This window comes from Python bivittatus, unplaced genomic scaffold (assembly GCF_059951505.1).
Source record: "Python bivittatus isolate LINGU-HERP-01145 unplaced genomic scaffold, Pbiv_v1 ctg000480_np1212, whole genome shotgun sequence".
Lineage (NCBI taxonomy): Eukaryota > Metazoa > Chordata > Lepidosauria > Squamata > Pythonidae > Python > Python bivittatus.
In genome coordinates this window covers 69550601-69563340 of record NW_028277075.1, presented here as the reverse complement: position 1 = coordinate 69563340, position 12740 = coordinate 69550601, and the positions used below count along the sequence as shown (strand labels likewise).

At 42.9% G+C, this 12740-nt stretch overlaps 2 protein-coding genes across 2 annotated transcripts in view; both read right to left on the bottom strand.

Moving 5' to 3' along the window:
* The window catches only part of VWCE (von Willebrand factor C and EGF domains), a 30643-nt gene extending 27155 nt beyond the window's left edge, over positions 1 to 3488 (bottom strand). The window contains exons 1-2 of the mRNA XM_088146202.1: positions 3365 to 3488; positions 328 to 422 (exon numbers count right to left, since the gene is read on the bottom strand). Of these exons, the coding sequence (XP_088002328.1) occupies positions 328 to 422; positions 3365 to 3474 (205 nt within the window). The 5' untranslated portion in view covers positions 3475 to 3488. The remainder of the gene's footprint in view (positions 1 to 327; positions 423 to 3364) is intronic.
* A 5436-nt stretch (positions 3489 to 8924) lies between these two features.
* DDB1 (damage specific DNA binding protein 1) overlaps positions 8925 to 12740 on the bottom strand; it is a 28553-nt gene continuing 24737 nt past the window's right edge. Inside the window, exons 26-27 of the mRNA XM_007441380.4 lie at positions 9838 to 9961; positions 8925 to 9642 (exon numbers count right to left, since the gene is read on the bottom strand). Coding sequence (XP_007441442.1) covers positions 9559 to 9642; positions 9838 to 9961 — 208 coding nt within the window. The 3' untranslated portion in view covers positions 8925 to 9558. The remainder of the gene's footprint in view (positions 9643 to 9837; positions 9962 to 12740) is intronic.

The window sequence follows — 12740 nt, the reverse complement described above, 5'->3', positions numbered from 1 at the left end:
GGAGAAGGAAATGCCCTAAAGGCAAACAAATCCTGTAAGCTGAGCTTCAGAGCTAAGTTCTTCACTGCAGTGCAACCACCTATAGCATGGAGGGACACTGTTCCTACTTGCCTCCTAATGGGCTGCTTTGGCCACTGATCATATCAGTTGCGGTGCTATCTGCTGCTGCTGTTCCCTGTCTGTCCTCCTTTGGAACCCCTTGTGTGTTCTCACAAGAGTATGATAACCTTTGCAGCAAGTCTTTAATGAACATCAGTTTGCTAACAAGGCTTAAAAGTAATAATAAGGCTGTGCTGGCTGATTCTTCCAGAGGTTCTAGGAGCTTACGCAAGGTGCACTGTCCGCTCCCTGGAGATGGTATCCATCCAGGACAGCATCCACTTCCAAAACCAGAGAGACAAACATGTGGTCCAATGCGACGCCTGAAAGAGGATGAAAGAGACAGTTTGAGATCCTTCCTTCCTTCCCCCCTCCCTCCCTCCCTCCCGTTTTTTGTTTGTTTGTGCACAGCTGGCAAAGTAATTGAGAACGTATGCAGAAAGAGATTTAAATACTGTGGAAAAAGCACAAACTGCAGCCTGACTTGCAACTGTTTAATTCAGCCATGGAGCTTCTCAAGCTGGCAACATAGGGTTGGCACCAAGCAAAATATAACAGCATGTTGGAGCAAAAACTCAACTGATGCTGCGTTTAAGGGACAGAGAAACTATTTGGAGGAGAGGTACAGTGGGTCAAATTGCACCAAGAATCCATTCTTCCTGGGCAGCAGGGAACACAGACTTGCAGAAGTTATCAATTTAATGGTTTATAGTAGCTAGATTTGGGGGCTGTCCAAAACATTTTGCTGCCAGAATTAGAACAAAAGATGGTGTCCTGTCCAGCCCAGTCAGAGAAGCACAGTAGCCAAAGCCAGACAAGTGGCTTTGACACAAGAGGGACAACATCATAAGCATCTCTCCTCATTCTGGGTAGTAAGATTTTAAGTAACAAGTAAATGACACTTCAACACAGCCACCAGCCTCACCCTTCTTACTCTCTGTTGCCATTTTGGCTGCTGTGCAAGTGTCTGCTCTCTTGGGCGACAGAGGATGAGGACAGGGAAAGAAAAGGACAGAAAGGCTGGGGGAGCAAACAAAACAGTGTTCCAGCAAGGACCCCATCTCATCACTCTCTGACTGCATTTGCAGCATGCATAAAAAAAGACAATTATGCGGGGGTGGGGACATACAGGAAAGCAGCTGCCCTTTTGATCATAGTGAAAGAACAGGGGTTGAATGTAAGGCCTTATGGTGCTTTGGCTTCAGAAGAAGGAGGAGGAAATCCAGGAGAAGAGATAAGGCTGGAATTGCTGCCAATACAAAACTTCCCACCCTACAGCACCAGAATAAACACTACAAACTGTCTTCACCAAGTTCCCACTGGAGCAAGAGCTAAGCTGGAAGTTAATCAGTTTAGTGCCGAAGAGGTGGGAAAATCCAGCAGCATGATGGGGACTCGGGCATATGCTTTTTAGTGGCCTGGCTTGGCTGCTGCTGGGCTGGCATGAGTCCAAAAATGGAGATAGAGGAGGGGAGAAGAAACTCATTTCTAGCCTTGAAGTGCAGCTGCGCTGTCATGCGGGCTGATGAGCTGACCTGGCTGCTAGCCAGGGCTGTTGTGGGGAGACATTGAGACAGCAGTCCTATTGGTCCAGCCTGGTATATAGGTGTTGGGGACTAAAGCCCTGGGGGGACACCTACCTCCTCAGTTCCTGGGGGACATGCTGCCAGTCTGACCCAAAATTGGAGAGAAATGGAGAGGAGAGAAAAAGACTGTGTAAAACAGAGTGGCTGGAGGGAAAAAGTGAAGATATGTGAGTGTGCCGAGCAGTTGTCAGTTCTCAGATGGGGAGGGAGAATAAAGTCCACAGGTGGCTTCCCTGGAGGAAGGGAAATCCCAGAGAGATGACATCTTCACACATAAGATCCAAGATGGGAAGAAGGGAGACAGCTGTCGTTGGCAAAGCCCTGGTCTCTGGGGAACGATTGGTCAGAAGATCCTGAAAGAGATTCTTTCCGCCAGTGGAGGAGAAGGTGATTAGCTGAGTGGAACCAGGAAGAGTCAAGCCACACTGAGCACACAAGTAGTAAATCCAGCACATTCTTTTCTTGTTTCTCTGGGTCAATTGCTATCTTTGCAAACCTAAATACACCTCCAGTTCTAAAAGAACACACCGTGACAGGGACACAGAGGTATGGATGTTGATCAGAGATTGTCACAGCCCTTGCATGTGGGTGATGCCTGAGGGCAGAGAAGTCACTCACTGAAGCCTAATGGTTATTTTGCTCATTGCAGAGGCTCAGTAGGACAATCTTGGTGCATAGAATAGTGATGCAAACGTTCCCTGTCGCTAGGTTCAGGCTGCTCATGAGCTAAAGAAAGGTGCTGTGATAGGCTTGCAGCATAAAGTTTCCCTTCTGACACAAAAGAGAATGGAGCACCCACCTTACAAATTGCATTGGTAAGATAAGACAAGACTCCTGAAACAAAAGAGGACTTGGGTTATATGGTGGTGCAAGGAAGAAAAAGCTATGCCAGAACACACGGTATGGATAATCATAGCAGTAGTTCTTTTTTTGAGACTATAATAATTAATTATCATTACTAACATGGCTTCATGTATCCCTTTCCGCTTTTCATATGAACTGAAGCACATCTATAGTAACAAGTTGCTTAAATCTGCCACAAGCTCAGAAACATGAGATCAGTTGGCATCCTGAAACCAGGACATGCAGTGAAGGAAACCCACCATTGCTCCCTCCCTCCATCTTGCCCCCAAGCACAGTCCCTCAGTTGCACAGCCAACTTTTCTCCCCGTTTTGGCACACTGGTTTAAGTGGACACTCAGTCCTGTCCTGCCGCCTTGGACTGCACAACCCTCGACGGCTTGCTCATCTACACCTTTCAGAGAGGAGGCTGCTAGAGAGGACTCTGCCAAGCTGGAGAGGGCACGGCCGACAGAGACACCGAGAAGTAAATGCATCCTGAGGGAGTGAAGGAAGGAAGGAAGGAAGGAGAGAGCCAATTCCTGTTCCTCCGGGCAAGCGCCGCCGTCTCCCTGCACGCGCACCGACGCTGCCAGAGAAGGCACCGACTACCTATCGCGCCGCCTCCTCCCGCTGCACTCGCCCTGAAAGAACTGGAAGCTCTGCCCAGCTCGTGGCGCGGGGGCGGGGGGGCGAGGAGGCGCCGTTCGCCCGTTCCCCAGCCAGACTCAGGGGGGTTCCGTTGGGGAGGGGGGAAAGTACTACAGCTGTAGGACATGGCTGTCCCTGTTGGAGGATGGATAGCGGCGGCGGGGGCGGCGGCGGCGGCGAAGAGGTACCTCTCTACGGCGAAGTTGGCAAGCTTCCTCCTTCCTGTGTAGACTCTCCCCTGAGCCCCTTGAAGGAACACAGCCACCCAAGCAGCCTGGAAGAGCAATTCGGCCAACATGACAGCGTCTCCCAGTCCGCAGAGATGCTTTGCTCCCCTTCCCTTCCCTTCCCTCCCCGCCCCTCCCCGCCCTCTCCTTCCCCACAGGCCCCCTACAGCATGGCTTGAGCTGTCTGGACTCTTCCCACCAAAGAGGCGGCTGGGGCGCCTTCTGGGCAGAGGAGGGGAGCGAGGATCAATGCTCTCAAGCTGAGGGCAGCGGCGGCGGCGGCGGCGGCGTGGGGAGGAAGCTCCTCCCCACGAGCGGGCTCAGATTGCTGCGGGGCTCCCCAGCCGAGTGTTCCGAGTGAAAAAAGCGTTGCTTGTGTGCGAGAGTGTGCGTGCGTGTGTACAAAAGGGTGCTTGCCTCGCCCCCCCCCGGGGGGCAGAGCGGGGGCACCAGGAGAGGGGATGTGGGGGGAGGCTCCCAGGCTTCAAAACACAGCAGCTTTGTTGTTGGACTGGGAAGAGGCTCCCCCACCCCATTTTTAGAAGTCTCCTTTTCCACATCTGGCGAGGCTCAAGAATGTCCCCTCCTCCCCTTTCCCCTCCCTGGGCTGCTTTCCCGCCTGTACCAAAGAGGAGCCGCGGCAGATAAAGGCTTCCAAGCAGCTCCACGGGGGATGAAGACCCGAGGCGCATCCGATGTGAATAGCAGGCTAAGCTGCCACTTGCAATACATTGGGGGCCTTGTTCCAGAGCGGAGCTGCAAAGCTGGGGCCGGAAGGGGGGAAAGGGAAAGCGGGGAGAGAGGAAAAGCAGAGGCCAAAAACAAAATCGCTTCAGTTGCCCAGCTGTCTTTTCGGATTTTCCACCCGTGAAAAAACAGGTGTTGTTTCAGGAGTTGAACAAAACTGCATTCTGAAGCACGAACAGCCCGTGTTAAGCCAGGGTTTGCTCAAGCTTGGTTTACTGAATAACCGATGCTTGATTAGGTTGACTCATCCTGCTAAACTAAGCCATTAATTTACTAATCACAATGACTGGATTCACACAAGCTATGCCAAAACCAAACAATCCAACATTAAGGTTTTAGAGTAACGCCTGCGCCAGACTCGAGATGATCAAGCAGTGTACATTAATGTGTATAAGCATACACAAAAAGACATTAGCCCACACGTATTCTTCAATAGAATCATCATTAATAGCCGTCATTTAAAAAAAATAGTACACTAATCACATGGTAGAACTAGTCATAGCTATTAAGACGATCCACTCTAATCCAGCTCAGAAGTTCAAGAAGGAAATTAATCAGAGAGAAAAGCATGAAAATTAAGAAAGATTCTCTCAAGGGAAGGGAGGAAAGGGAAAGAATGAGCATATGGGAGTTGGGAGGGTCTCATTCTTAATGAAAAATAGCAAGGCTTGCTCAGTGGACATAAGGAATCCATTGTGTTGTCTCAATAATTACACTGGCAATGTAGTCTCTCTTTGAGAGACTGCATTTTCCCCACTACTCTAACAACGCGGCTTCCCTTCCTATGCTAATGCATCCTTTGGAATTGTCAAAGCAGCCATTCCTGGCTTAACTAGTGTCACAGCCACAGGCAACCCTTATAGGTAATAAGCAATCAAGTACCATCCTTCATCGGGGTTATGCAACTTGGGGAATGTAAACAAGTTTTATTTTTATGTTTAGCAGATGCAGAGCACTTCTCTGTAAGCCCTTAAACCTGGAAACGTTTAAAAAGCCACTCAAACCACTACAATCCTATTGCAAAAGCAATTAGTCTTGTATCATTTTAAAGGCTAACAAGCTTATTCTCATGTAAGGTTTTGCAGACTGTGATCAACTTCATGAAACTGTATCTTACCAAGGGCCCCCTTTGCCATCTATTCTGTTTCAACATCTGAAAGATGATGCATCAGATTTATTTTCTGTTGATTTCTCCAAAATCTAAAACTGCATACATCAAATATAATCTGGATTTCTATTATCAGGAGGGACTCTGTTCCAGTTAGGATGCATCACATATTTACTTGCATAGTACTTACCTCCTGGTTCCACCAGTGAGATTGAGGAGGAGGAGGAGAGGGAATTTATTGCCCTCTCCTCCAAAACGTAGATCTGAGTGGTGCAGGAAATTATTGCTGGGGGGGGGGAGGGGAGGAAACCTGGGGACTAGAGACTGATACATGGAACATGAATGAATAAAATTTGAGAATAAGCCTTTCCCCAAAATCTCCAAGAATTTTCACAAACTTTTAATTCACACCTTATACAAAAAGTGAGAAGGAAACCACAAGAGAAAGGATGAAGGAAGCAGCAATGTGGCATTTTGATCTCATCCAAAGCACTTGGGACCATCTCTCTGCCCCCGCCACGCCACGCCACTTCCCTCCATTCTGTATTTCTGAGCCACACTTGCCCTTTAGACAGATGAACAAAGGATACTTCCACCACACTGACCCTCACCAACCTACCGAGTCACATTATTTCTCTGAGCAGGAGGAAAACGAATAAACAAAAGCATCATCACTGTGCTTTGTGGCTTCAAGGAGAAACCTATGCTTACTCTGTTGCTACTTGGACTACAAAAACTATAACTCTATCAAACTCTGCTTGTTTATATTGGAAAGGGATACCAAGATTCCTTCAAGAAATCCTCCTCTTGATGTTTATTTCTAATGCTGTGCATTTTTAGATATGTATCTTCTTGATGGTCAGCTGATGTGCAAGTTCAGGGGGGAGCTCTCCTAGGAGTCCTAATTAAAAATTGGATGAAGACAAATGGCCTCTAAGGTGCTTTCTGGTTCTTTCTCGTGCTAGGATTGATCTGCTTCATAAGACAGAAGAGGGTTCCGTGCTGAACATTCGCCTGTATTAATCTTGTATAGGAAACAGGTTTCTTCTTCACAGCATGCTTTCTGAAACAGGAAGACTTGCAGTGCAATTATACATATACCCATTTAGAAATGAGCCCTAAAGGATTGAACTTTATTTTTATTTATATTTTTTCTTAACATAGATGAGCATTCAGCAATGCAAATGTCCTGATTTTGTTGTTTGAAAATGTGAACTGTAACATCTCAACCAGCTCCCTATGAATCAAAAAGTCCTGAACATCAGTATCAGATCCACTGCATCTAGGGATTAAGAGTTGTTTGTTATTAACTACTGTTAATTGTACAGTATGTGTATATATAATGTCTTTTTTAAAGCTGTGTTCCTGAGAAGCTTTTGATGAAGTATTATACAGAATATATATCTCACATCATGTAGGAATAAGGTTGATGAACATACTCAGAACATACTCCATATGAAATAAATGGTAGGAAGATCAAATGCATATTGTTTGAATGCCATGGCAAAGCGGAGTGAGATGGTCAGAATCTCCCACCATTTTTCAGCAGAAAGCCTTGATAAATGTTCAAGCAGTTTTCTATTCAAATGCTCAATAAACAACAACTATATTCCCATTTTCTGGCAAATGAATGCAAAAGTAACTAGCATTGCATAAATGAGAAAGAAAAACAGTGACACATTGCAGCCCTTTCTTAAAATGATTCAATTTGTAATGTTAATATATCCCCACTTTCTAAGCAACTGACACATATGAAAATGTTGGAAATTCTCTTCCCTTCCCCCTCCCCTTTGTGACAGTATCCTACAAAAAGGACTAGGTTCTATATCAACTGCTTTCCGGAGCTCAATGAGTTAAAACAGGCACATATTTCAATATATAGCACAATGTTTACTACATATTTCTGCATTTGTGCCTCCTGTACTTACTTGGAAATATAAGGCAAGCATAATGTGCACTGAGGAAGGGCTTCAAAAATATATACAGACCCCTTATTTTAATAGCAGTTTTAGCATAATTGCAACAAGGATGTTTTTTTCCCCCCCATCTGGGATACTTCCCAATTGTGATTTCACAATAAAATAAAGAACCAGAGGCATCCACAAGGGGGACAAATAATGAAAATAGCATTCTGCCATTGTGACACAAGCGCCACTCTTTTTGTATGTGTATGCAACACAACACAGCTTTTGTAATTTTAACAAAAGCCATAAAACCTGCAGATACCTCTGAAATGCATATGCTTAGTCATTTGAATATTCATGCATACCAGACTCCCTGTAGCAGGGACGACAGTGAAAGCAAGTAAATGCTTGTCTTATTTAAGGCCATGCCCAAATAACTGCTGAATGCAGTTAGTCTTAACATCTCTGAAACCTCAGATTTCTTTTGTCATTCCTCCTGAGAATACAGCCAGGCTTTTTGATGGCATTCTATTCTATCCAGCAACTTGGCCATTAGCATCACAGCCCGAAGATATGATTACAAGAGCCTGCATTTTGTATAAAACATTTTCAAATGTACTATTTTGCCAAGTATTTATCTTTGGGGAAGATAAACCATTTTTCAGGAAGCTAGCTGCATTTGACACAAGCAGCCTTAACACCTCATCTAAGCAGCTGTGAAATGCAACATAAGCAATGGACCTAAACACCTGCCATCAATAGTGTCTGGGGCATGTTTTTAGAAGGCATGGGAGAGCACAATCACCAAGTGTATGAGACAGATTTGTATAGGGTATTGCTTCATATTGTAGATGCTGTAGGTGTTGGGAGCTGCTGACCCTTCCAACATTTTAAAAAACATTTTGCCCTCTGCTGAGCATTATAAGAGAACTATGCAGTTTTTTTTCATTTTTACAATAGCTTAAAGCTTGCCCAAATTCCTTCAAGACCCTGAAGAACAAAATAACACCCATCCACTGTACATGAAACAAGTATCCAGGATTTGTTGATGGATCTGAAAGTCTACCACACATCAGGTTTCTTCCCTCTCTCCAACTGAGAAGAGAATGAAGTGATTTCAGGAGAATCCAGTGGAGGCATGTTGCATCTATGCATCTAACTTTTTATCAAGGTTGAATTGTGAAATATTTTCACTCCGCTTTTTGGCATTTAGTGATGTAATTATATGAACCTGTGGGAAGAATTTGAAGAAGAGCCTTTTCCCCAGTCCATAAATTCTATCACGGAATAGTCAGGGGACGTTTTTAGTGAAAGGAAAGGAAGAAAACTTGAGTAATATGTCTAATGCAAAAAGCCTCTTCTAACTCTTCTAACATGCTAGAAGGAAATAAAAAGTCTTAATATGTGTCAGCAGAACAAAGGGGAGGATCTTGTGCTTATCAGTCCAACAACAACAAAATCCCACCCCTTCCTCTTCTTAAAAGTCTGCCTCCTACTGGCAAGAAAGAGAAAAAATAGGTAACGAGGTATACCTTGTTATTAAATTGTCATCCTCTTAAAAAAAAATCTACAAACTTACTGAGCAGATTCTTTGGGAAGCAAACACAAAAGCAAAATGAGATTAAAGAAGAGTATTCAATTCCCCACAGATGGAATAACTGGAGTGTTGAAATGTAAAACATAAGAAAACCAAGTTAAGTTTCTTTCCTCCTCAGTAAAGGAGTACAGAAAAGCATGAAAAGATTTTGACAACAGCCAAACCTTTCCTCTTGGACTACTTTTATTTGGTAAAATTCCAAAACCAATAACAGAAAAATTGCAATCTAGCCTCTTTTCCCTGAATAAGCAGCAAAGCTGTTGGAATAGAGAGGCCTCTACCCACAATTGGGTTCCTCAGGATTAAGCAGCCCTAACTCTGAAAGCACCTTATAAGAGCTGAACATCACTTCCAGCTTCCCAACAGCCACTGCAGCCACCTAGCCACCTTCTCATCCAAACAAGGAGGGGCATGGGGAAATACCTCCACTTCAAACACCAGGAACAAAATAAACTCAGAGGTTCTAAAAGACAACAGTGAATGAAGTGTGGGAAGAGTTTAGATAGAGGGACACCTTTGCCAACTGCTGTTACTCAGAGGGAAAAACCAGCTGGGACCAGTATTAGGTTGGCAGATGAGCGCTACAGGATTGGTGAATCCAAGCAGAATACAATGTCATCAACAGCCAACACTGCATTTGCAAGTCCTTAGCAAGATGGCTTCAGTTCAGAGATGTCCCACTTTCATCCAGGCACATTGCTACTGCTCAAGCATTACAGTGAAACTGGCTAGGGAACCAGTTGGGAAAGACTCCATATGCTATCCTGAAGGAAGGTGCAGGAAGTATCTTCTCACTCAGCTAATGGATACGGGTGAGCTCCTCCACAATCTTGATCAAGTCATCTACTGTAGCCTCCCTCTTCATTCCACTGCCATCATCAATCTGAAACAAGGAGGCAAGAGGCAGAAGGTGAAGCACAGCCATGATGCAGACAGAAGGCCAAAGGTGTATACCTCTTAATCCTAACAGTGCAATAAACAGTGCAAGTTCATAAGTTTCCTCCAAATAAGCAAGCACAGAATTAAAGCCATTCCCAATACAAGGATTGTCTCAACATGGGAAATTTTCTCAACTTACTTGTAAGTTAGCCACCACCTCCTGCATCTTGGGCCGACTGATATCCAAAAAGCTTTCAATTAAATCTCCGTCAATAAATCCAGTTGCTGGCTCCGTCTTGCGTTCTGTATGAAATGATCTCCAGGTAAAATCAAGAATCAAGGGAATAAAACTTTCAGCAAAATCTGGCTTCAACTTTCCCATAAAAATAACAGTATGCTGTAAGAACTGCTCCAGTGTTTTTCACACACAGAAACAGTAAATTCATAGTACAATGTAAGTCATTAATCTTCCTTGATAAGGAAGATCCTATAGAATCAGACCAGTTCAAACTACAATCTGAGAATTTTCAGCCTCCACAGTCAAAATCAAATATTACAGCAAGTTGTTCACATGTGTAGTGCATAGCCTAATACGATACTAATCCTTATCTAGCAGATGACAGTTTGCATTCTCATGTGACAGAAGAGCACTTTTTCAAAAGATTAGGCTGTTTTTCAGAGGACTGAAACAATTTCACTAATAACCTTATTACAATTTAAGCAAACATTGAAAACATTTTTAGTTATTCTTGGTATTTGCTATTTATTGATGGTACTATTGCACTACTCACAGCTATTGGTTATATTTTTGTTAAATCTGCCTTATTTTCTTTGATGCATTATTTTTGTATTGGATATCACATTTAAGATAATGCTTGTGGATACATGGTATGACATGCAGAACATGCACACTTTAAATTAAAAGGAATAAATTCTGGATGCTTTACCCATGTAATAACCCTTTGTTGCCACCAACAAAGAATAATAGGTACTTTATTGACAAACACCACTGTGAATTCTTCAAAAACTGAAAGGATAATATGTTCTGTTGAAGCAGAAATTTTCTTCACTATTAGATTTTGTTATAATAGGGGAGAAACAGCACCTGATTTAATGAAATTAAGAAGGGGATACTTGCAGTATTATGGATAATCCTGACCCAATTTGGTCCAGTCGCTATGTAACATGTAAACTGTATGGGAGTTCAATGAAAAAAATATTTTTCATTCTAAGCCTCAAATTTTGATCTGGTAAGCCTGAAAGCAAAGCATGACAACTCTGCCAATCTATAATAGCCTACATAGTCATGCCGTGTTAACAATAATTAATTCATCTAATGAACATGTACTCAAATCTGAAATATTTCTGGAATATTTCTGGCAAAGAATCCCTTCGTAATAACTTTTGCTGTATATCTTATACTCTTACTTTTATATATGTTTATATCCAACAAAATACTAGTTGTTATAATATAAACTAATAAGATTGTACTTAATTTTGATTAAGGAGCTCATTTAGATTGTGACAGAAATGGATTTTAATATTAACTGGAATTTGTAACTTTAAATCTATTTGATTTTAGTTGGCTTATCACTTTTTAGACTCAAGGTGTATGCTTTTACAGAATTGCCGCTTGTACTGGTCGGTGACCGTAATAAATTGATTGACTCAACTGGCAAAGAAGAGTTCTAAAAGCCCTGCCATGTGAATCTCTTTAAACAAAGCAAATTGTATATCTGCCAAAGATAGGTTCCTTTTGTGCAAGGTGAAACAATTTTTTGGATATATATTTTCAATATACTCATTTTAAAGGGGCTCCACGTAACCATTTATTCTTCCCGATTCATGATGAAAACAAAAACCAAACAGTGCGCTTGCTGCAACAAGCACGGCCAGAATACCAACTCGAACGGCAGAGCACTGCAAATCCCAGCCACACTGCACATGTAAGATCAAAACAGAATTTGTACTTTTGCTTGGATTCTTCTACTGGGATGGATTGGAGAACGGTGAATTACCATGGCCAAACTCATCTCTTGATGTATGGAATATTATGAACAACATTGTATGAGGAGAGGATGCTTCTTATAAACATCTGCATATATGTCTTTGATCAAACATCTAAGTATTAGTTTTTTCTTATAAGCAAGCTTCACTGAATTCACTAACAATTACAGTGGTACGGTCACGAACGCTTCTGTTCACAACCAATTCGGGTCACGAACAGCACCATTTGCAAAATTTTGCTTCCGTTCGTGAACTCCGCATCGGGTGACGAACAGGATCCGCAGCCATTTTCCCTGCTGTGACACGTGGTCGTGGCTTCCTGTAGGGAGGGGGACTCTCCCTCCAAACAATAACCGCCTCCCCACCCGCCTTCCTGTCCTCCATGCCTCAAGCAAGGTTAGTGTTCTCTCTCTTCATACTGTACTGTACTTTGTGTCATATTTTTGTGGTTTAAAAAAACAACAACATATGGTTCAGAACTGATTAACCATATTTACATTGAACCTTATGGGAAAATTTGATTCGGGTCGTGACCAGAGTCGCAGAACGAATTAAGTTCATGACCCGAGGTACCACTGTACTTCTAGACATAGATGTGGAACTGCAACTTTAGCATACTATCTTCACAGCTATTGTCAAAATTGTTCAAAGTTCACAATAAGAGAGTAAGGGCTTTTAATTTAAAGAACTGAAACCCCTATCTATCTAATTGGGTCAAAACTGACGAGTGCTAATTTGGTCAAAACTGGCCAGTGCTTTCTTCAATTCTGGCCACCCTTGAATATTTTTCATCTTGCCATGAATATCTCCCTTTCTCCCTTCATGCCGTTTTAGTTTTCCCAGACATCTGTTTCACCAATACATTTCTGTTATTTCAGTACAAGTTTTCTACTTGTTTACCCAGTATCATGGTAACAACTTGTTTATGTTCTGATTATTATTTACCTTTGTACTGTACCTTAACTTACCCACAATTTATAGAAGGCTGCCTTAAGTTCTCTTTTCATCCTGTGAAAGATTCTACTCTAAAGTCTTACAAGTAGTTACTGGCCTGGTTCACACAACATACTAAGCCATAATGTAATCTATCTGGTC